This window comes from Heptranchias perlo, chromosome 2 (assembly GCF_035084215.1).
Source record: "Heptranchias perlo isolate sHepPer1 chromosome 2, sHepPer1.hap1, whole genome shotgun sequence".
NCBI lineage: Eukaryota > Metazoa > Chordata > Chondrichthyes > Hexanchiformes > Hexanchidae > Heptranchias > Heptranchias perlo.
This window is the reverse complement of record NC_090326.1, coordinates 11,970,122-11,995,593: the sequence shown is the minus strand read 5'-3', so window position 1 is coordinate 11,995,593 and position 25,472 is coordinate 11,970,122. Positions and strand designations below refer to the sequence as shown.

The window sequence follows — 25,472 nt, the reverse complement described above, 5'->3', positions numbered from 1 at the left end:
AGGCACAGCTGCCAATGGTGGAGCGATGGAAATCGAGGATGCGCTAGAGGCCAGAATTGGAGGAACGCAGAGAACTGATTGAAGCCTGTGCAGCGCAGGCTCCGATAAGTTCCATGGACAATGGAAGAGAAGAGGCCCTCTAAATCTTGAATTATATTTGTGGGCTCATCTAGGAGCAAAACCACCTCCCCACAACTTACCTTGCTGGCGGCAGCTCTGGCCCAATTTCCAGTCTTCAATCTGGCACGCTGCACCAGAATGCCTGCTCACAGGCAACGCCCCGCTGCTCCCCCCCTGCTTGCCTGCCAAGCTTAAATGAAGCCTCAAAATGACGAGGGCCTCTTTACTGCGGGAATGGGCAGCCGACCAGAGCAATGCAGGTCAGGAGCCCAAGGTCAAAATCTGCCCCATTGACCCAGTGCAAAATGTTCTGTTCTCTCACTATGATGAGTATTAAATTCACCCCCCTCCAAAGGAAATATACAATTTTTCCTAATTCCACCCCTCCTCTCCACAACTGGCTCACTTATGCTGGACTACAGTTCCACCGACTACCCATGCTCCTGCACCTCGCTCAAGAGGCCATCTTTCACGTGGGAATCTAGGCAGTGATGTTTGGCAGTCTATTTGACTAGGGCGAGAGGGACATCGCAATTGAGCCTGATACCATCCTCTCACCTAACATCCGCACATGTGCAGGAGTCACTGGACAGCAATCAGCAGCAGGAACACTCACCCGCTCCATAGCCTAGGGATAGTTAGATCTCTTGTGGTGCCCCTATCACCTGCCCTGCTGAGATCAGCTAACTCTACACAGATCAGTTCCACAGGGAGCAGTGCATTTGCCTACTGAGTCATTTCTAATTTCTAATACTTACGCCCGGAATTTCCTTAGGGTTAGACCCAGTCAGCCGCCTTAATTTCGGCCGATGATTGGCGGAAATCCCGGAGAGACACAAAAATAGGGTTTCCACCGACCTTCCGACCATGTTATGGGACCTGATTGGGAAAACCCTGAGGATATTCCCAGCCTGCATCTGTACTGAGCAGCACCTTTTGTCACACTTTAGAAACACAGTCACTACTTCCATGACCTTTCCACATTACTATTCAACTTTTGCTCTATGTTTTTACGCTGCATACATACATATGAACATACGAATAAAGAGCAGGAGTAGGCCATTCGGCCCCTCGAGCATGCTCTGCCATTTGATAAGTTCATGGCTGATCTGATTGTGACCTCAACCCTACTTTCCCGTCTACCTACTATAACCTTTGACTCCCTTGTTAATCAGGAATCTATCTAACTCGGCCTTAAAAATATTCAATGACCCTGCCTCCACCGCTCTCCGGGGAAGGGAGTTTCACAGAATCACGACCCTCTGAGAGAAAAAATTTCTCCTCATCTCTGTCTTAAATGGGAGACCTCTTATTTTTAAGCTGTGGCCCCTAGTTCTAGTCTCTCCCACCAGGGGAAACATCCTCTCAGCATCTACCCCTTCAAGTCCCCTCAGGATCTTATATCTTTCAATAAGGTCACCTCTCATTCTTCTAAACTCCAACGTATACAGGCCCAATTTGTCCAACCTTTCCTTACACTCCATCTACGCTACAGAAATGCCAATGACGGCAAACTGGGCCATCGGAGGCACTTCCACGATATAAATAAGGCAGCCTCCAAATGCATGGAAGCGCAGAACACCACCTTACAATGTTGTTTTATTCCCTGCCTCTGGAGACAGAGGACTTGTGGCAGCAAATATAAATAGCTATCCGCAGTATTTTGCTTTTAAATATAAATAGCTGCTGGCTATGGTGCTGGTTCCCCCCCCCGCTCTCCCAATTTGTGCTACTCACGGGTGGGCTGAGCTCTCAGATGGTCAGTAGTTAATTGGCTCAGATGGTCAGTACCGATCAGTGGTGGTGGGCTGTACGGACCTGCCCCCAATACCAGGGAACGCCTGCAGCCAGAAAAGTAATTTTATGAGAAAAGAAAATCTTTTCTGCGTGCCTGCAAAAATCTTACATGAGAAGTTGCTTTGATGTTGCCTCCAGTGCTTGAATCTGCCCTGCAGTGTACACTGGGTGAATTCTCCTTTCACAGGAAATGGTTCTGCAACATAAACATAGTGTCAGACATCTGCTTATGGACAGGATTGTTAAGTTTCGGAATCCTCCCCTCTACAAGAACTCTTGATATATGTGTGACAATGTAACATTACGGTGTTGTAATGCTTTACTTTAAAAATAAAGTCCGAGTTTTGAATAATGTCTGTTTAATGCTAAATTTGGTGTGTGTCTTTTTTGAGTTGACCTTAAATAAGAATGATGTTATAAGGACATCTTGTGCAGAGGAATCTTTTCTTGTGGAGCTAATATGTCCTTACAGTAAACCGTCACAGTATTGAAGTCTCATGTACAGATGAAAGTAAAATGTTGCAGATGGTCTGGACTCGTGTGAAAGTTAAATCCATGAACCCTTACCTTCCAGCACTTGGTGGGCTCCCAGAGAGCTGTCTGAATACAGCCTGAGTGGGAGTTTGGTTAGCCTCCAGCTCACTGCGTGCAGTGGCATTAGTGTGACTCCAACTCTGACCTCTGATGTAAGAATTATATTAAAGAAACGTTCTGAGATAAATGTGAATACACGCCCAGTGTGGGAATGGGTGGAGCGAGGATTCCAATGTCAGTGTGATCTGCGTGAGCTATCCAGGAAGCCCATTCTGCAGCCTTTACACCTGCTCCGTACTGAACCTAAGAGACAGTGCAAGCTCAGCATGGACCCAATATTCCCATCACGGACAGTTCCTCATAAACACACTCATGAAATCCTGTCCTGGGCGTGGCCTTTTTCATTTGTCTGTGGGCAATGGACAGAACGTAATGCTCCTTTTTGTTCTGTTGAAGGCGCATGTGATTGTTTATATCTATCCACCTTTCTCTTCCTGCTCGTCGAGTCATTTCTATTGAATTATTTAAACACAATTAGATAAACAGACGTCACAAAGAAACACGAAGTAGCTTTAATCTTCAGTTATCCATCCCACCCTACTGCTAATGAATTTTGTCAGAGAGTTTGCCACAGAGTGCCCTGGTTAGTAAATATTTAGTTTGAACTTAATCATTCAAATAAATTGATGGTTAATATCCCTTTGCTTTTGTTTTTTCCCTGAATCTTTGCCTGGAAAGTGCTGATTTGTGCAGGGATTGGATTCCATAGAGCTGAAAGCCTTCCAGTACTTAACCAAATGGTATTCTTCATGTATTCGTCCAGACATCAATGGTGGGCTATTCAACCAGGAGAGACACTGCTTCAACATGCAGGGTTCCGTCTTCCAGAAGTCCTGGACAGCAAGCAGGAGTGGGAACCCCGCTGTGTCTAATGGACGTCCTCTAAAGGCACCCTTGCCGAGATCAATTAATTCAGCAGAGCCTGGGGATGAAACTTGGAAACTTCCCCTTCTGCGTCGTTCACTATAATTTCCTTCTTGATAATTAGCAGCTGAAGACAGAAATCTGTAGACTGGCCAGGCATCGTCCCAGTTTAAAAGTAAACCAGTGAACCAAAGATGTGGAAATCTATCTAATTTAGAAAATCTAAAAGAAAATATAAAGAAGTGGTGAAGCCCTCTTAATCTTCATTCCAATAAAGAGAGAAAGAATGAAAGAAAGAAAAAGAAAAGAAAAAACTTGCATTCATATAACGCCTTTCACAACCTCAGGACGTCCCAAAGCACTTAATTGCCAACGAAGTACTTTTGAAGTGTAGTCACTGTTGTAATGTAGGAAACACGGCAGCCAATTTGTGCACAGCAAGCTCCCACGAACAACAATGTGATAATGACCACATAATCTGTTTTAGTGATGTTGGTTGAGGGATAAATATTGGCCAGGACACCGGGGAGAGCTCTTACGCTCTTATTCGAACAGTGCCATGGGATCTTTTACCTGAGAGGTCAGACGGGGCCTCGGTTTAATGTTTCATCCGAACGACGGCGCAGCTGACAGTACAGCACTCCCTCGGTACTGCACTGCAGTGTCAGCCTAGGATTAATGCTCAAGTCCTTGGAGTGGGACTTGAACCCACAACCTTCCAACTCAGAGGTGAGAGTGCTATCATTGCATCACGGCTAACACCTAGATATCACTAAATCCCACTCAAGATCAAAAATATTCCAGGTATAAACTATTCCATTCAGTCGAAGGTGAAATATATCAGTTAACGAAAACTGAGATTGATAGATTTTTGATAGGTAGTGCGATTAAAGGTTATGGAACCAAAGTGGATAGGTGGAGTTAAGATACAGATCAGCCATGATCTAATTGAATGGCGGAACAGGCTCAAGGGGCTGAATGGCCTACTCCTGTTCCTATGCTCCTTCCTATGTCCCTTTCAAAGAGTGTTGGGTAGGTCTACACTGCTGTGTATGGTGGAAGAGCTGGGTCGGTTCTGTAGGATGTGTTCACTGGCCTCCTTCTCAGTATACGCGAGATATAAAGGTGGGATTAGGCTGTTTTGAGCAGGTTTGCTCAATCTTACCATAGGCATACGGGCTGGTTATGCAGTCCTATCGCAGTGGTGGCAGTACTGCTGTACTCCACGCACACACAGTATGCAAGTAGTGTGGTGACCTGACCTCGCCAGCGTTCATGGGATCAGGTCATTTAAATCATTGCAATACACTCTCTGTGCACATTGGCCCAGGCGCAGGGAGCAAGATTGAAATGTGGGTGGCACATCTGGCGCAACCCAACACCCTTTAAAGGGCTGTTGGCAAATTTTAAAAGGATGCAGCCACTCAGAGGTAAGTGGTCATTTACGAGGGAAAATGTTCTTCCAGCTCCTTAAGGAGCTGACAATAGCTTTTAAGTATTCATCAGCCTTTCCAAATGCTGTGGAGTCTGTGGGCAAATGACAGGGTGGGGCAGCACCCAACCTCCTGTTTGATGCCTGCTGAGGTGGACTTGTTGCTGCGTGAGGTGTTTGCAAGGAGGGTTTGCCCTGCTTGGCATTCCGGGGCACCACCCCACAAGGTGACAGTACACTATGCCAGGCAGGAAGTGGTGACCTCGCTCAATGATGTATACCTGGGAATAGATGCAGGAAAAGACAACATACTATTAAAGGTTCTGGCAAGGTCAAACTACCCCAACAATACGGTAGCCCAAGGATAAATGCCACAAAATGTTGCTTGTCAACCTGTTCACATTTACCGCTTGCTGATGCCAAGCTCTCACAGAACCTTACAGCTCTTTCATGATATCTCATGCATACCGATGCAGGGCACCCATTCAAGCTGCAACTTACAATTTTCCATGAGCTTCAAAATATTTTGACAGGAACATGGTCACTTGCTGACACCCAGGATAGCCTTCATGTTGGGCATATGATGGCTATCAGTTACCTCCACCACCCCCGCCCCACCCCCTGCCGCCCCATACTTTGGAAAATGCAGTTACTTTGGGCAGCCATGTCATGCTATTCAATGGGAAATAAGGTACAAGTAGTGGCTAATACTGACTGATGTATCAGTCCACTATCGGCATTACAATGAAAGGTAGTGCCAGTCACTGGCCGTGCTATCCTGATATTGTAAGTTGGCAGATGGCAAAGCTCTGAAACTTTATCCCTTCTGATCTCGATCGAGCTGAGGCAGTTGTCCTCAGTCATTGCCGGGTAGGTGGCCATGGTCTACAAATATGATCTGGTGCCTGCTGATCTCCTCGATATTTTTTCATTTTGTACCACCTCAACAGTGAAATGATGCACTTTCAAAACAAATTTACTTTAAGTAAGAACCGAACTTCAATTTCGGTGGGGGCGTAAAATGGGTGATCACGGATTGGCTGCTCATTATACACATCGCCCGATTTTCCTTTTCAGTGGCTTCAATGGAAATAATAATCGAGGGGGTATATAATGGGCGGCTGATCCACTACAACTTGCAACCCCGCTGAACTTGAATTTCACCCCCAATATCTAATAAAAACAACTGTACTAAAAACATTGAACAATAGGACACTAACATCTGTATTAATTTAAGAGCTCCTTTGTCCATAAAGTTTTTCTTGCTACTATTTTGATGCAAGGAACGAACCCAGAGTAAATCTTGTGTTCATTTAAATCTGGGACCTTAATGAGGCTAAGGCACCAAATGTAGCAGACTGCAGAAAATGGACACAGAGTCTGCCCTTGCAATCCCGCAGTCCCTCTGTGCCTGTGGCTCTTCTGGCACACAACACTGAAGAATCTACCTGATCTCCTAAATGAATGGAAAGACAAGGAGCCGTATCCGTTTCCACCAAAGAGCAATGAGAGAAGGATCTTTGCAGAAATCTTGCTGAATACACAGCGTAAGGCACTTTGGACGTACAGGGTTTTACATTGCGTTTTGCCCAGTAAAAGAGGTTGTCCGATTTATCCCTTGGAGGTCAGTGAGTCAGGAATTTATATCACACTTATAACTTTAAAATAATCACACAGCAGCTGCACAACTTTCATCTTTACAGAATCTCCCACTGCAGTTCCATGTCTTGTGTCACTACAGTGCCTCCTGATGCATCCTCTACCTGCCCTGTGTAACTGCACTGCGATACCAGTGAGCAAAGTATTTGCTGAATGCAACAGCTGCTGGTTGCAGTACTGGCTGGTCTTAAAGTCAAAACAACTTCTGCTTTGCTCATCGACATTGTTTCAAATTAGAACCCAAATTGTGGTGGAACAAATAATTTTAGTTTCTTTCAAGTTATTTCAGCTTTGGTGCTATTAACTTAGCCAAATGTCAGGGGTCCACTCTTGCCTCTGAGCTAGAAGGTTGTGTGTTCAAACCCCAATCCAAGATTGAGCATATAATCACATCAGCACAGTACTGAGGGAGTGCTGCATTGTTGCAGGTGTCCTCTTTCAGACGAAACATATTCCATTGGTTCAGATGGACGTTAAAGGTCCCAGGGAACTATTAGAAGAACAGAGAGTTTTCCAGGTGTCCTGAACACCATTCTTCCCTCAACCAACAACATCAAAAACAAATTAGCTGCTCATTCCATTTACTGTTTGTAGGATTTTGTTTGTGCAAAATGGCTGCTGCGATTCTCCATATAACACAGCGATTGCACTGTAAAAGTAATTCACTAATTGTGAAGCAATTTTGGGATGTCCTTAGGATGTGATATGGAGCTATGTACATACAAATTATTTCCTTTTTTTCACCTCTTTAAGTATAGAAGGTCCAGCAAACTGGTTCCTTCTCAGTCCATTGCTATGATACCTTACTGAAGGTCCTCGGGAGGTCGCACCATGCCCATTTCGATGCCGCGCTCTTTGCCTGAATCAAAGGTATTTCAAGTGCTTTTTTTCTATTATAAGCCTGTTATACTGCAGTTTCGATGTCAGTTTTCACATCATATTCACACGTGTATTAATGAGGCTCCTACCTGAGGCAGGCAGGTGCCTGACCCGCCTAAAAAAAGGGCACATTTAATATGGCGGTAGGGGGGAATCAACAGGAACAGGGTGGAAGTCTTTGCGCAGCTATTGTAAGTGCCCGCCCCGTTCCAACCGGGCGGTGGTGAGGCAGAGGGTGGGTGAGGCTTTAAAATTCCCTCCATTATATCTATGGTTGTGATGTACCAGCGAGAGTCATAGAGAACGTTAGATTTCTAAAATCAGATCAAAAATATAACATTTTTCTGATTGAGAGCTAGCAGTTTCCAAGATATTTTGACGAGGTCCCAGTGAGTTCAGGCAAGTAGTCATGTCAGGCAGCTGCTTCTGTGTCCTTGATATGCCAAGTTGTCTAATATCAATAATGAGGCCGTTTCCCTTCCAGAGGTAATCCCTGACCTTTATACCTCATTAAGGTAAATTAGTGCCTTATCAGTTTCAAAACATTTAGCAGATAAAAGCTTCAAGTAATACACAGTATTTTAATTTCCGTGAAAAGTCAATTTTAATTTGATTTGTTTTAATATCTGGTACAATGAAACAACAACATGTTTCCTAAGTTACTATCTGCAGCTGCAGCCTAGAGTGGTTATGTCACTCTTTGCTTTTCAATTGATAGGTTTTTCTTGTTTACAAGAGCACCTTATCCTGTAACAGTGGAAGTACTTGTAGTACCAGGTCCCTTTTGCTGGATTGATTTCTTCCAGTTGGATTATTTTTTGATCCCTGAACAATTAAGGATGACGTTAAAAAAACCTAATTCAAATGGCCTCACTGTAGTTGTAAAGTATCACATTAAGAATCAACAACAGCTCCCCCAGTGGCTCAGTAAGTGACACCATCCAGAATGGCACTGGCCCACAGAAAGCGGGAAGATGCCAGGCGGGTGGTCTCTGGGCTGCCCGATGTTGTGCTGGCCTGGAACCGTCGGGCTGCCCCAGTGTACCTCGATTTCCACCCCCAGCCGGCCAGCGATATGGTAATGTAGCCCGGCCCTCGTAATGGACTGGCCCTCCCGTCAGCAACTATCGGGCAGGCGGCTGGCACGCTCCGCCGGTCAGCTCAATCCGGAGTCAAGAACGGATCTGACGCCAGAGCAGATCAGAGTGAGATTCCCCGGAGGAGGTAGTCCTGCTCCACTTTGTTTTGGAGTCGGTTGAAGCTTTGACACCAAACTTACCCTCTGCATGATTAGCATTGCACCAAGGTTAAACTTGTGGTGTTAATAAACCATGAAAAATAAAATGTTAACGTCGTCATTAAAATTAAGAGATTGACGGCTTTGTTAAAACAACAAAGAAAGGAAATTCACCCCTTGGGCTCAGCTATTGTCAAAATGTCTCCAAAATTCACTGTCCAGAATCACACATAAGGAAAGGCCACTCGGAAACGTATTAAGAGGGCCACCAACCCCCATGAGACTGTACTTCGGAATGAGTTACTACCTTTAGGGTAATCCTGGAAAGGGAGAATCGTAGATCTTAAAAAATCAATTTTAATCCAGGTCCTAAAAGACTACAAAATACCAGACCATTTATCACATAGTTTAAAAGTGCTAAGTAAACAGCAATGAGATTGCAAACAATGGAAAGCTACTGACGATTTTTTTAAAGTGTTATATTTTAGAGAGAACTGTCAGTATATCATTTTTGACAGTCACATGTAGAGCAAAGCTGCTGCCAAGTGTTTTTTTTTGTGGGGGTGGGGTGGGGGGGGGGGGCTTTGTTTTCTTATTCTGCCTTCACGATGTATCTTAACTCCAACCTCCAAAGAGCTCCATTGTGAGCTTTTCCATTTCTCACGCCCGTCATCCCTATGGTCTCACTGAGTCAGATTGCAAACTCAGTGCCCAGCATGTGCTGAACAACTGGAGACAGCTTTTCATGAGAACTGTGCTGGGACGTAGTACGCAAGGCTGGATTTTAACCCACGCTGCAGAGATAAAAGGCCAGTGTGCTGACCCAGTCTACTATCCAACAGCATGGACGCCCCATCATTAAGCAGCACTGATTGTATCCACTATATGGCATTCATGTTATTTTCAAAAACAATAAAGAAATCTATTAACCTCTCATTATAGAAGAGTGCAGCTGACAAACTGGGAGAGTAATGACATGACGTGACTGGCAATGTAAAGATTGTATCTTCCACTCTCGATGTGCAACGGTGCAGTGACAGTGAGTGACTCAGAGGAAGGGAGCCAGGCTTGAGCAACAGTCCAATCCTCTGCCCATTCAGTTCCCAATCAGAGCAAAGGAGGGAGATGCTGAGTGAAGTTTGCAGCATAGTCCCTTGCTGGTGAGGGAGGGGGTGGGTGTTGGTGGGCATGTCTAGCGATGCGTAACATTGTGGTAGCCAGATTCAGACAGCGTTGTAAGGTGTCTGGAAACAGGCTTACTGTCAGCTGTTAATTGTATCTGTGATTTGTATCAATTAGTGTTAATTGTTTTCAGGTGATGGGTATCCTGTATCCATTTATAGGAGGGTGTATAATGTGGAGCTCTGTGAATAAAGGCTTGGAAGCAACTGAAGACCAGGCTCTAGTATTCTATCCTTCACCCCCAGGCTCTCCAGTTATAACAGCGGCTAGGCCAGGGAGACTGAAGGTAAAGGATAATTTACAAAGAAAATTAATTTTTTTATTAGCGTAATTTGTTTTCAGAAAAACACGCAAATTCACTGGGCCGTTCCAGCATTACTCTGGTGGGAGTCCAGCGAATCGGCTCAGGTTCGCCAGGACCCGATTTCACTTGGGAGATCATGGTTGACCTTATAAGGGGTGGAGGTTCTCTGGGAATGGGGCAGGGACGGGGGCGGGGATTCACTACGCTAGAAATTTCTGCTTCCCTGTCCAATAAGAGGCCCAATGCAACACTGGAGGCTAGTACGCTGAGTGAGATAAAGTGAGATCAGACCGAGCTCCAGGAGAGTGGAAGTGGGCCTCACCAACAAGGGGGTCCATGCTCACGATGAGGCCTGGACTCCCAAAGATAGGTACATTTTGGAAAATATTTTACTATAGGCCCCCTTACACACGGGTCCAAGGGGCGGGGGTGGGGGGTGGGGTGGGTTGCTGTATGGGATCTTTGGCAGGGAGGGCTTGGGCATCCTACCCAATGGTAGCCAGGTGCCAGTGTTTCCGGCAGCACTGGGCAGGTGGGCACCAGGGATGCACCTGTGGTGGCATCTGTGCCTGCTGATCCCATGCAAATGAGGTACCCATCCACTGACCCCGTGAACTCCATCCCATGCATTTTCTAAGCCATTGTAAAAAATACTTGATATAGCAGCCAACATGGAGGGCCATGCAACGTTCCTATTACAGAACTTCTAGAAATTCAACCTCATCATAAGCACCCCAGTGGAAAATAAAGCTTTGTTATGATTTTAGCCACGGTTTTAAACAGTTAAAATTTCATCCCACATTGCTACACTTAAAAATAGGAACATCTGTGCCTTCTAGCCATGATTTCCAGATGCAGTGACGAGCTGCTTTGCGAAGTTAAAGTTATATTCACAAATATGATGCAGTCATTAACAAGAACTTTTTAGGAACTTGGAACAACTTGTGTTCAGTTGTAGCTGTGTCATTATTCAATATGCAAATGATGCGAATCTGGCGGTCATGTTTCTAAATTCACAAATACTGAAAATGTTGCCCACGTTCACGAAGACTCTCCGACCACTGTTTGCTAACTCCCACCTCAGGCAGGCAGGTGGTTGTTCAGTTGGGATAATGAAAGCAATAGTTTCCTGAGGCTGGCTGTAATCTCTTTGGGACAGTTCCCCTCTTCCCCTGTTATAAAGGATCTGTCTGGTAATCTCAGTGATGAAAGAAGAATTAAATATTTGGCTTAGGGAATGACTTGAGGTGTGAATCTGCCACATCAAAAACAATTGATAGTATGAATAAAAAAAAGAGGATAAATACATGGTTAGGAATGGGAATAAAAGTTAAAGGGACAAATATGGACACACAATAGTCAACTATGGAATACAATGGGGGTGATTTTAAACCCCAAGAACGGGTGGGTTGGGGGCGGGCGGGAGTTGAAAATAGTTGTCTTTTGGGTCGCGACGGCAACCCGGCTTTATTTCCGGGTTTAACGTCGATGCGGAAAAGTACAGGCTTCCCACTGGGAACGCAAAGTCTGAAAATTTTGCGGTTGTGGTCCAAAAAAACCCAACTATTTTCAACTCCCACCTGCCCCCAATCCACCCATTCTTGGGGTTTAAAATCACCCCCAATGGCTCCCATGCTGCTGGAACGTGGAAGTGCAATCTGTGGAATGTAAGTCTTCGAGATTGAATAACGGAAGGGTAAGTGCAGAAGGATATTCCAGATTTTTGCTTGATTATTAGGGAGAAATTTTATAGACTTTCAATGAGGAGATTAAATAAATACATAAGTACATTGTCCACTGTGTGTGGAAGGAGTAGATAATTAAGGTGCATGGTATGAAAGGAATACAGCCACATGGATAGAAGTGAGGAAAGTGACTGGGGGAATGGCAGGAATCAGTCTTTGGAATAGGAAACAAACACATGACTGCTTTAATAATCATAAAATGCATAAACAAACAATCCATTGCATATAGTTATTTATATAATTCACCTCAGCAAATGCCAAAAGCTTGTTTTGAGTTCTTTATACAAAATAAACTCAGTTACTTCAACCACTGGGCAGGGGAGGGACTGGGCAGGACTTACAAACAGCAATTCCTGCATTATTTGTGAATGGAAAATACTGGAGAAGCTCAGCAAGACTCAGCATCCGGAGTATTTTGCTTTTGACTTATTTGTGAATATCTATTCTTGCTGTCAATCATGTTCGTTACGCTCAGGAGAGAATTGAAATTTAATTGAAATTAAAATTGGGAGCGATGTATAACGGGCAGCTGATCCGATATCTCCCAAAGTCAAAATTACCCGCAAACTATAAAAGGCAACCCAGCAGTACAGTTTTGATTGTGTTCTTCCAAACATGATTTTTTTTTTCTGGAGAAAGTATTTTGAACTATAGAACCTAGACTGTTGGTTAGAGAGCAATCACTAGTGGTGATAATAGTGCAAGCAATTTGTGGTGGTGAGCAAGGAGCATTTTAGCACAACTTTGAAGTTAATTGGCTTAGGTACAATTTTTCTGTCTAAGCCTCATGACAATATTGATTTACATAGTCTGCAATGTAATCTATTATTAAATGCTAGTATCTTATAAACACTTCTTTTAACCATCATATGGAAGTCATGATAGAGGTAGCGTCGCACGGATAAAATCGTAATTAACGGTGAAGTTATAGAGCAGTTACATGGCTTCATTGGTACCATTGCCCCTGTATATCAGTGTTTTGGGGGAGAATACAAGGAAATGTCCTGTACAGAACATATTATGTTCACCATGGGGATTTTAGCTAATGATTTAGAAATGGTAACATCTGTTCCAGTGTAGAATTGCACAGGGATGTTGCCCTAGCTCACATTGTTGGAGGAGCTCATTAGTCCTCTCAGGTAAAACAAATCTTGACTCCAGGCCATTTACCCAAACAATGCAAACCTTGAACAGAAGTCTGATTTCAGCTGCTTGGGATGTTCATGACGTTAATTATATTTTAAGCAATACTTGTTCCATCATCTTATGTTTGCAAGAAAAAAATGTTATAGAATCATAGAATCATAGATGATACGGCCCAGAAAGAGGCCATTCAGCCCATCGTGCCTGTGCCGGCCCTTTGAAAGAGATATCCAATTAGTCCCATTCCCCTGTTCTTTCCCCATTGCCCTGCAAATTTTTCCACTTCAAGTATTTATCCAATTCCATTTTGAAAGTTATTATTGAATCTGTTTCCACCACCCTTTCAGGCAGTGCATTCCAGATCGTAATAACTCACTGCGTAATTTTTTTTCCTAGCATCACCTCTGGCTTTTTTGCCAATTGCCTTAAATCTGTGTCCTCTGGTTACCGACCCTTCTGCCACTGGAAACAGTTTCTCCTTATTTACTGAATCGAAACCGTTCATGATTTGAACACCTCTATCAAATCCCCTCTTAACCTTCTCTGCTCCAAGGAGAACAACCCCAGCTTATCCAGTCTCTCCACATAACAGAAGTCTTTCATCCCTGGTACCATTCTAGTAAATCTCCTCTGCACGCTCTCTAAGGCCTTGACATCCTTCCTAAAGTGTGATGTCCAGAATTGGACACAGGGGCCTAATCAGTATTTTATAAAGGTTTAGCATAACTTTCTTGCTTTTGTTCTCTATGCCTTTATTTATAAAGCCAAAGATTCCCGTATGCTTTTTTAACAGCCTTCTCAACTTGTCCTGTCGCCTTCAAAAGACTTGTGTACATACACCCCCAGGTCTCTCTGTTCCTGCACCCCTTCAAAATTGTACCATTTAGTTTATATTGCCTCTCCTCATTCTTCCTACCAAAATGAAACAATTCACACTTTTCTGTGTTAAATTTCACCTGCCATGTGTCTGCCCATTTCACCAGTCTGTTTCCTCCTGAAGTCTGTTACTATCCTCCTCACTGTTTACTACCTTTCCGAGTTTCATCTCATCTGGGAGTGTGAGCTCTGTGTGTTACAGGGAGAGAGGAGACAGTCAGTGGGAGCTGTGTGTGGTACAGGGAGAGAGGAGAGTGTCAGTGGGAGCTGTGTGTGGTACAGGGAGAGAGGAGACAGTCAGTGGGAGCTGTGTGTGGTACAGAGAAAGGAGACAGTCAGTGGGAGCTGTGTGTGGTACAGGGAGTGAGGAGAGGGTCAGTGGGAGCTGTGTGTGGTACAGGGAGAGAGGAGACAGTCAGTGGGAGCTGTGTGTGGTACAGGGAGAGAGGAGACAGTCAGTGGGAGCTGTATGTGGTACAGGGAGAGAGGGGAGGGTCAGTGGGAGCTGTATGTGGTACAGGGAGAGAGGAGACAGTCAGTGGGAGCTGTGTGGTACAGGGAGAGAGGAGAGGGTCAGTGGGAGGTGTATGTGGTACAGGGAGAGAGGAGAGGGTCAGTGGGAGCTGTGTGTGGTACAGGGAGAGAGGAGACAGTCAGTGGGAGCTGTGTGTGGTACAGAGAGAGAGGAGACAGTCAGTGGTAGCTGTGTGTGGTACAGGGAGAGAGGAGACAGTCAGTGGGAGCTGTGTGTGGTACAGGGAGAGAGGAGACAGTCAGTGGGAGCTGTATGTGGTACAGGGAGAGAGGAGATAGTCAGTGGGAGCTGTGTGTGGTACAGGGAGAGAGGAGACAGTCAGTGGGAGCTGTGTGGTACAGGGAGTAAGGAGACAGTCAGTGGGAGCTGTGTGTGGTACAGGGAGAGAGGAGACAGTAAGTGGGAGCTGTGTGTGGTACAGGGAGAGAGGAGACAGTCAGTGGGAGCTGTGTGTGGTACAGGGAGAGAGGAGATAGTCAGTGGGAGCTGTGTGTGATATAGAGAGAGAGGAGAGGGTCAGTGGGAGCTGTATGTGGTAGAGGGAGAGAGGAGACAGTCAGTGGGAGCTGTGTGTGGTAGAGGGAGAGACGAGAAAGTCAGTGGGAGCTGTGTGTGGTACAGGAAGAGAGGAGACAGTCAGTGGGAGCTGTATGTGGTAGAGGGAGAGAGGAGACAGTCAGTGGGAGCTGTGTGTGGTACAGGGAGAGAGGAGAGTGTCAGTGGGAGCTCTATGTGGTACAGAGAGAGAGGAGAGGGTCACTGGGAGCTGTATGTAGTACATGGAGAGAGGAGACAGTCAGTGGGAGCTGTATGTGTTACAGGGAGTGAGGAGACAGTCAGTGGGAGCTGTGTGTGGTACAGGGAGAGAGGAGAGGGTCAGTGGGAGCTGTGTGTGGTACAGAGAGAGAGGAGACAGTCACTGGGAGCTGTGTGTGGTACAGGGAGAGAGGAGACAGTCAGTGGGAGCTGTGTGTGGTACAGGGAGAGAGGAGAGGGTCAGTGGGAGCTGTGTGTGGTACATGGAGAGAGGAGACAGTCAGTGGGAGCTGTGTGTGGTACAGGGAGAGAGGAGACAGTCAGTGGGAGCTGTGTGTGGTACAGGGAGAGAGGAGAGGGTCAGTGGGAGCTGTATGTGGTACAGGGAGTGAGGAGACAGTCAGTGGGAGCTGTATGTGGTACAGGGAGAGAGGAGAGGGTTAGTGGGAGCTGTATGTGGTACAGGGAGAGAGGAGACAGTCAGTGGGAGCTGTGTGGTACAGGGAGAGAGGAGAGGGTCAGTGGGAGGTGTATGTGGTACAGGGAGAGAGGAGAGGGTCAGTGGGAGCTGTATGTGGTACAGGGAGGGCGGAGACAGTCAGTGGGAGCTGTGTGTGGTACAGAGAGAGAGGAGAGGGTCAGTGGGAGCTGTGTGTGGTACAGGGAGAGAGGAGAGGGTCAGTGGGAGCTGTGTGTGGTACAGGGAGAGAGGTGACAGTCAGTGGGAGCTGTGTGTGATACAGAGAGAGAGGAGAGGGTCAGTGGGAGCTGTGTATATTTTCAGGGTTTATCAATCATTTACATCAAGGAACCGTTTTGAAGATAAGTTCAATAAAATGACAGTGGTATAGTTCCTGTTACTTGATTGATGCCTTTGTAAGCATTGGAGCACTGAATTATCTGATAAAGCATCATCAAATCAAAGCTTCCTTCCTGTGCATGGTCCACTTCAGTTAATTTCCTATTGCTGACGCGACACTATAGAACAGGTCTTTGGCCAGCATGGTCCCTTCCACTAGTTCTGTCTCGCTCTCATGGATAAAAATAATCTGTGTTCCCTGTTTGACAAACACAAAGAAAAGAAAACATCCTCACATCCTGTCCTATTGCCAGCTTTCAAAAAAGGTACAGCATGTGTGCAATTAAACTTCCCTGTTTCAAACAGAGTTAACCTACTGAATCCTCTTGTTTGAGGTCCATTGTTGGCAAATAAACAAGGTCACTTGAGCTTTGTTTCATCTTCTTCAGACTTACAAGTATTTTCATGTGAGACTTCTTGTACCAAGACATCAGTGTGTAACATTATCTGCTTCCTGTTGCCTTGTTTCAACTCTGATGAATGAAATCCTAAGAGTCTTGTTAGAGTTGCCTCTCCAGAAAATCATCTCTGCATGGTACTAATGGCTTACTAAGCAGTGCTTTAACCTGACAGTTACATCTCTAAGTGGTGTTCCCTTGGGCACAGTGGAAGGCTGTGATTTTTTTTTACAGCAAAAACAATTTGCTTCTTTTTGTCAAGCAAACTTAAAGCTGCAAGGTATTGTTTGACCTTTTGAACAAGCACCTGTCAGACACCATGAAGCTTACTGTTTGGTTTTAACAGGTGTCGTCCCGTTCCGTGTTACTTATTAAACTATTAACCCGTATGAAAAATGCATTCATTCAATCACTTCTTGTTATTATTGCCATTTTTCTAGGAGGTTTTTATCTGTTCATTGACATTCATAACAGAACAATGTTCTCCCGTGTGAAATTTTTGCATTTCAGAATGTAAATTAGAGATTGTGCTACACATCGATAATTACCTGAGACAGATATAAAGGATATTGTCTGTAATAAAGTGTTATAATTCAGCAATGTCAATGAATCATAATATCATAGAATCATAGGGTGATACAGCTTAGAAAGAGGCCATTCAGCCCATTGTGCCTGTGCCTGCTCTTTGGAAGAGCTAGCCAATTAGTCCCACTTTCCAGCTCTTTCCCCTCAGAGCTCACGAGCAACAGAGTCAAGAGTCAGTCATTTAGGCCACCAGTAATGAAATATAAGTCTGCCTTTCATAGACATTCGATATCCTGCTTATGCCAGAGAAAACTTTTAAATCAATTTATCATGGTTTTGAGTAAGTAATGTGATCTATGAGGAACTTTGCTGTGCTGAGGGAAGAGTAATATCTGTGATACCATAAGAGTTGCTTCAGGATCCTTAGCATGATTCAATGCTGTTTTATAGTTGATGTTGGAAAGTTCAGCTTATGGAGGATAATTAAAGATTTGACGGTTTCCTTTATTTTTTATCAAAGAAACTTGATGGAACAGGGAAATTCATCCTGTTTAAAATTAAAATTTGAGCCTTGATGTCCAAATATTGACCTTCTCTGGCTGTCTCACGGTATCCTCTGTATCTTTAGTGCAGCATCAGTACTTATCATTGGAATAGTATCGATAAAAACTCACCTCACATTACTCTGTGTCAGTGGAATGAACTGCTGTGTTCTCAACTTGTGGACTGAGATCAAGGTGGTACAATAGGAACTCAGGAAAAAAGACCACGGTCCATCTAGTTTGCCTTCTACCAACCTGGTAGACACATGATACAATGATAATGGAGTTGTTGACTAATCATGGCAATCAATCTCTATCAATTAGTCTACAACAGACCCAGATATGAAATGAGGAAGACTCCAGTGGTGGAGAGCTTTGGGAACCATAGTTTCCTAAGTCACCTGCTCCTTCCAAGCATGCTACACTTACCACATGTCAGGTCTCAAATTACTCATAAAAATTACTCATGGTACCACCCATTGATATCACTACACACTGTGACATAGTCATGGATTGTTTCTGGATACCAATACTTGGGAAGAAATACGATCTATGCAGCTCTGGTATTTAGCTTCCAGTCAGGAGTTTGGAAGAAATTAAGGCTTTGGGTTTTGGACACCAGCAGGAGTCAAGCTACCAATATTTTTTTCAAGCCTATCTCATTCCAATGTCATCCTTTACAGCATTCAATTGATTCCAGGGTTTTCGCCTCCATTACTTTACCTGGAAGTTTATTCCATATTTTGAACACTCTTTATGTGAAGAAGAATTTCCTGATATCTCTCCTAAAGGCACCCTTCTTTATTTTGAACCTATGTCCCTAGTTCTAGTCCAACAGTTTAATTTAAAGTAATATTCCAGGTCAACCGGTTTTACACCCTTAACAATCTTATATTCCTTTATATGATCACCTCTCAGCTGCCTCCTTTCCAGGCTGAAATGCCCAAGTTTTTCCAATATTTCCCTATAACTCAGACCCCTGACACTGGGGATTAGCCTGGTGGCTCTTCTCTAGCTGCCTCCAATGCTTTAATGTCTCTTTTGTTTCTTGGTGACCAGAACTGGACGCAGTATTCAAGGTGCAGTCCCACTAAAGCATTATTAAGTTTGATCATTATCTCTACTGACTTACACTGTACTGTTTTGGTTATAGTTCAACATCCTATTTGCTTTGTTGATTGCTGCTCTGCATTGGTTGGACATATTTAGCATGGAGTCCACCCAGACTCCTAGGTCTCTTTGAGTTTCATCCTTACCTATTTCAAGAATTCATGGAATGCACGTGTTGTCTATTGTTTCTTCATATTAGTCGATTTCCTATGACATTGCTCATGGGGAATCAAGACCAAGGGTGCTTTTCAAGAGAAGAGAGGAGAGAGAGGACGGGGGTGGAGTAGAAGAAATGAGAGGGAAGGAAGGGCCAGGAGAGGAGGGGAGAAGAGAAGAGAGGATAGAAGGGAGGAGAGGGGAGAGGAGGAAGGATAGGGGAGAAAAAAGGAGAGGGGAGAAGAGAGGAGGGGAGAAGGGAAAGGAGATGGGGAAGAGGATGGGGCAATGGAGAGGGGGAGAGGAGAGGATTGGACAAGGGAAGAGGAGTGGAGGAAGAAGGGAGGAATGGTGGGATGGGGAGAAGAGGGATAAGATAGGCAAGATGGGACAGAATGGAGAGATGGGGAGAGTAGGGGCAGAATGGGGGTTGGGGAGAAGAGGGGAAGAATGGGGGGGGGGGGAGAGGGGAGGTGGAGTGGGGAGAGTGGAGAGAGGAAGGGTGGAACTGGGAGGGGGAGAGGAGGGAAGAGAAGGGGGAAATGGGGGAGGAAGTGGAGGGGCCGGAAGGGAGTGGAGGAGAGAAGCGAGGGGGGAAGAGCATGGGGAGGGAGTTGAAAATGGCAAGGAGGACTTTGCCTCAGTGGGCGTGGGGGTGTCTGCAGCCTGTTTAGTCCTCAGGGGATGGGTTGCTTGCAGCAGCTTTTGGCTTCTGCGAGGGTAGGGGGTTTCACTGGCACATAATTCTGACCTCAGTTGGGTGGGGTGGTGACCGATTTCGGCCTCAGTGAAGCAGTGGACCATCACTGGATGTATTTTGGCCGCAGTGAGGGGGAGGGGTGGGAGGGACCTGTGAATACTTTCAGCCTGAGTAGGGGGGAATGATGTTTTTTGGGCACAGCTGGTGGGTTGCTGGTGCATGATGTTGGCCTGAGCAGGGGGTGGGTTGCCACCAAACCATTTTTAGTCTCGTAAACTCACACAACACTCGGCCCAGATTTAACTTGCAGACAATGCGTTTGGGCCAAAGGATGCAATCTCTCCAGCATCCGTTCTAGGGGGCCTAGTACCACAATTTGATAGGGTTAGATGAAGAAGGGTGGGAGGAGGCTCGTGTGGAGTATAAAAACCACCATGGACCAGTTGGGCCAAATGGCCTGTTTCTGTGCTGTACATTCTATGTAATTTGTTTTGAGGTAGGGAATGCTTTAGTACTTATGGGGGTTCAGAAGGGGGCTTCATGTTACATTGCGGGTGATTTTATAGCCCATGAACGGGTGGGTTGAGGGCGGGCGGGAGTTGAAAATAGTTGTTTTTTTGGGTCGCAACCGCAAAATTTTCGGACTTTGCGTTCCCAGTGGGAAGCCTGGACTTTTCCGGGCCGACGTTAAACCCGGAAATAAACCCGGGTTGTGGTCACGACCCAAAAAATTTTCAATTCCCACCCGTCCCCAACCCACCTGTTCTTGGGGTTTAAAATCACCCCCTCGGTGCTTCCCAATTATTTCCAATGTGTCATTTAATGATACGTTTACAGTGCTACCTACTGGTCACCCTTTTTAATATACAACAGCTACATTTGTAGCACTTTACATTGTCTGCATTATATTTCATCTTCATAGTATCATAGTAGGTACAGCAAAGGAGGAGGCCATTCGGCCCATCATGCCTGTGCTGGCTCTTTGAAAGAGCTATCCAATTAGTCCCACTCCCCTGCTCTTTCCCCACAGCCCTGTAATTTTTTTCCCTTCAAGTATTTATCTAATTCCCTTTTGAAAGTTACTATTAAATCTGCTTCCACAACCCTTTCAGTACATTCCAGATCATAACAACTCGTGGCATAAAAAAATGTTTCCTCATGTCACCTCTGGCTCTTTTGCTGATCACCTTAAATCTGTGCCCTCTGGTTACCGACCCTTCTGCCACTGGAAACAGTTTCTCCTTATTTACTCTGTCAAAACCATTCATGATTTGAACACCTCTATCAAATCGCCCCTTAACCTTCTCTGCTCTAAGGAGAACAAGCCCAGCTTCTCCAGTCTCTCCATTTGAGAAAATCTCTTCTGTACCCTCTCTAAGGCCTTGACATCATTCCTAAAGTGCGGTGCCCAGAATTGACACAATATTCCAGCTGGGGCCTAACCAGTGTTTTATGAAGGTTTAGCATAACTTCCCTTGCTTTTGTACTCTATGCCTCTATTAATAAAGCCCATGATCCCATATGCTTTTTCAACAGCCTTCTCAACTTGTTCCACCACTTTCAAGGATTTATTGCCTCTTCTCATTCTTCCTACCAAAATGTGTCACTTCACACTTCTCTGAGTTAAATTTCATCTGCCATGTGTCTGCCTATTTCACCAGTCTGCCTATGTCCTCCTGAAGTCTGTTACTTCCTCCACATTGTTTACTGCATTTCCGAGTTTTGTGTGATCTGCAAACTTTGAAATTATACGCTCTATACCCAAGTCCAGGTCATCAATAAATATCAATTCTACCTTTGATGTGCCCACTTGCATATCTTGTCCAACTAGTTCTGTAGTGAGCCCTGCACTGAGCCCTGGCACACCACTCAGTGCTTCCCCCCATTACATAACTCCTTTGATGAGTATTCATTGTTTCCTACCCTACAGACGGTTTCTGATCCATTTCCAAGGTTTACCCATAGGGCTTACAACCATCCACTTGGGTTGTCACTTCCTCAAAGAAGTCGAGGAGATTGGCGAGATGGGATCTTCCCCTTCTGAATCCACGCTGACTGTTGTTAACTAGATTTTTTTTGTACAGATGATGAACCTCAAAGATTCCTGATAATTGATTCCATTATGTTACCTGAAATGGAAATAAGACAACAACAACAACAACAACAACAACAACAACAACAACTTGCATTTATATAGCGCCTCTAACATAGTAAAACATCCCAAGACGCTTCACAAGAATGTATCAAACAGCCGCCAGTGGCGGGGCGAAGAAAATCAGGGATGCACAAGAGGCCAGAGTTGGAGGGACACAGAGATCTCAGAGGGCTGTAGGGCTGGAGGAGGTTACAGAGATAGGGAGAGGCGAGGCCACGGAAGGATTTGAAAACAATGAGAATTTTAAAATTGAGGCGTTGCTGGGCCGGTAAGTCAGCGAGCACCGGGTTGATGGGTGAACGGGACTTGGTGTGATACGGGCAGCAGAGTTTTGGATGAGCTCAAGTTTACTAATGAGCCTGCAGTTCCCTTGAGCTCATTCTCTGGAGTTTTCCATGTTTTATAATACATACCTTATTCTTTCCGTGCTCTATCAATTAGCTTTATTCTTTTTTCACTTATCACCTTGACATATCCTTCTGTCAGTCTTTGGTCAATATTCTTTAGCGAGGACATCACAATAGCTCTCATGCTCTTCAATACATGTAATTTCCATTCAACATTTTTGACTCTCATTGACCGTACCTCCATTTCATTGAGAATATTTAACTGCTGACCTCACCTGAGTATTTAAAGCCTCTGCTCTGACTAGGCAAAGCCAGGTTATTGCAGTCACTTATAAACTGCTGAGGTCAATCAGAGGGCAGTTATAATTGCTTGTAACTTTTAGCTTCCGGATCAATGATTGGCTTTCTTTTTCTTCTTTCTCTTTTAAAGATTTATTTTTATATCTGTAGCAAACTGTGAAATCTAAGGGTCGATTTTAATCCCCAACGGGTTTCAGGTCTGGGTGGGGGAGGCAGGGTGATTGTGAAATGCTCTCCCTGGCCTAAGCTTGAGGTCCAGGGTATTTTAACTCCTGGGCCTCATCTACATGCCACTGGCCAGCTGGAAAGCAGCAGCAGGCCAATGGGCGGGAGAGGAAGCTCGGAGAGCAGGCCAACAGGCGGGAGAGGAAGCTCGGGCAGCTGGCCAACAGGTGGGAGAGGAAGCTCAGGCAGCTGGCCAACAGGTGGGAGAGGAAGCTCAGGCAGCCGGCCAACGGGTGGGAGAGGAAGCTCGGAGAGCAGGCCAACAGGTGGGAGAGGAAGCTCAGGCAGCTGGCCAAAGGGCAGGAGAGGAAGCTCGGGCAGCCGGCCAACAGGCGGGAGAGGAAGCTCGGGCAGCCGGCCAACAGGCGGGAGAGGAAGCTCGGGCAGCCGGCCAACAGGCGGGAGAGGAAGCTCAGGCAGCCGGCCAACAGGCGGGAGAGGAAGCTCGGGCAGCCGGCCAACGGGCGGGAGAGGAAGCTCGGGCAGCTGGCCAACAGGTGGGAGAGGAAGCATGGCCAGCTGGCCAATGGGCGGGAGAGGAAGCTCGGGCAGCTGGCCAATAGGTGGGAGAGGAAGCATGGCCAGCTGGCCAACAGGTGGGAGAGGAAGCTCAGGCAGCTGGCCAATAGGCGGGAGAGGAAGCTCAGGCAGCCGGTGACCGCAGGAGGGCACTAAGGGAAGGCCCACTGGCAAGCAGGTGAGCAAGAGGGGGTGTTGAAAGGGTCTCGCGGGAAGGAAATGGGGAGGAGTTTGGGGAATGGGGAGACTGCGACGCTCCCTCGTGGGGTCCAAAGGAACACTCCTGCTCCGCCAGTCTGCAGACCTGCTTCAGCACGGAGGGAAAGCTGTGGCGGCTTCTCTGCTCAGGCCCCAGTTAAAATGCAATCTGGGCTCCTTTTCATAGAATCATAGAATCATAGAATGGTAACAGCACAGAAGGAGGCCATTCGACCCATCGTGCTGTGCCGGCTCTTTGAAATACCTATCCAGTTAGTGTCACTCCCCCGCTCTTTCCCCGTAGCCCTGCAAATTTTTTCCCTTCAAGTATTTATCCAATTCCTTTTTGAAAGCCATGATTGAATCTGCTACCACCACCTTTTCAGGCAGCGCATTCCAGATCATAACTACTCACTGCGCAAAAAAGTTTTCCTCATGTCGCCTTTGGTTCTTTTGCCAATCACCTTAAATCTGTGCCCTCTGGTTCTCGACCCTTCTGCAAATGGGAACAGTTTCTCTTTATTTACTTTATCTAAACCCTTCATGATTTTAATGTAATAGGACCCCGATTTGCATGAATTCACGAGGCCCCTGCCTGCTTTAGATGGCCGCCTTATCCGTCTGCAGAATCCTGTGGGTTAAAACTGGGAATGGTGCGAATGCATTTAATTTCGAGTGGGTAAGTAACCTGCTTGTTTTTAAGCAACTGAGCTTCTGCTGGGTGTGTCAGGTCACAATTGTCCCCCCCTAGTGTGTGACATCTGGGGTGCAATGGATTCAGACTAGATTCACGACTTTTATATATTGTATCAAATCTCCTCGCTGTTGCTCACAGCGAGTCAGTTACACTGTTGCAAGCATATCTTCTATCTGTCTCACAGATAGATGCAAAAGTCACTCAGGTGTGGTTAAAACAACTATTTTTATTCAGCTACCAAAGTGGTTTCAAAGAAACCAAACCAGCACCGTCAACTACATTATCAGATTAGCAAAATATCACAGATATCATATATAAAAAACACATTTATCCAACCTTGTTACACAAATTTATCACATCAATCAGGCTACTGTTCCCTGTTTTAACTGAGAGTTTTTCTAATCAGAATCTTGAACACTTTCACCACTGGAGTCTTTCAAAAACAGAATTGTAATGGCCTTTTGTATATTTTAATTTCTTGTAGCTTAAATAGTCATTATATAATGAGAATGGGACGGAGACCATATCAGTGCGTTGTTTGAGATATTGTGAGCGACATGTTATTGATTTTGAGATGTGCCACTATGTAGAAACATAAGAACAGGAGTAGGCCATTCAGCCCCTCGAGCCTGTTCCACCATTCAATTAGATCAAGGATGCAGGGTGGATGTTTCCCCTGGCTGGGGGGGTCCAGAACAAAGGGTCACAGTCTCAGGATACAGGGTAGGACATTTAGGACTGAGATGAGGAGAAATTTCTTTACTCAGAGGGTGGTGAACCTGTGGAATTCTCTACCACAGAAGGCTGTGGAGGCCAAGTCACTGAGTATATTTAAGAAGGAGCTAGATAGATTTCTACACACAAACGGCATCAAGGGGTATGGGGAGAGAGCGGGAATATGGTATTGAGATAGAGCCAAGATCATATTGAATGGCGGAGCAGGCTCGAAGTGTCGAATGTCCTACTCCTGCTCCTATTTTCTATGTTTCTATGTTTCTATCATGGCTGATCTGTATTTTAACTCCATTTACTCGCCTAGGTTCTGTAACCCTTAATACCTTTGCCTTACAAAAAATCTAACATAGCAATGGCCTATAGAGGGGACTGCTTATGATGCCCATAATTTCTTTAGTTGGTTGCTCCTGATTGTGATGTGTCAGATATTCCAAAAGTCTTTGTATCTTTTATTTTTTTAATAAAGACCTTTGTCCTTTGATCCCAGGCAGAAAAACTAGTTTAAGACTGTATCAACCTTGTGAGGACATTTCATGCTCTTAAAGCCAGAGCTGAATTCAAATTCATGGGGCCCTGGGCTCCAATAAAATCCATCTAATCCATTAAAACCTACTCCTACAGAGAAGGCTGGACTGCCGGACTCCCAGGCATTGTGACGGGCGGCTTCTTGTCACAATCTTATCGGAGGTGGGAAGGCTGAATCCTTGGGTTGTAACAGGCGGGCTGCTTATGGGACATGGCTCATAGAATCACATAGAATTTTACAGTGCAGAAACAGGCCATTCGGCCCAACTGGTCTATGCCGGTGTTTATGCTCCACACGAGCCTCCTCTCACCTTACTTCATCTCACCCTAGCAACATATCCTTCTTTTCCTTCCTCCC

At 45.4% G+C, this 25,472-nt stretch overlaps 1 protein-coding gene across 1 annotated transcript; it reads left to right on the top strand.

The window, feature by feature from the left end:
• The first annotated feature begins 328 nt into the window (after positions 1 to 328).
• On the top strand, positions 329 to 23,115 carry LOC137331783 (octapeptide-repeat protein T2-like). The gene is made up of 2 exons (XM_067995744.1): positions 329 to 380; positions 22,517 to 23,115. The coding sequence occupies exons 1-2, from the start codon at positions 329 to 331 to the stop codon at positions 23,113 to 23,115; spliced, it is 651 nt and encodes a 216-aa protein (XP_067851845.1).
• Positions 23,116 to 25,472: the final 2,357 nt, after the last annotated feature.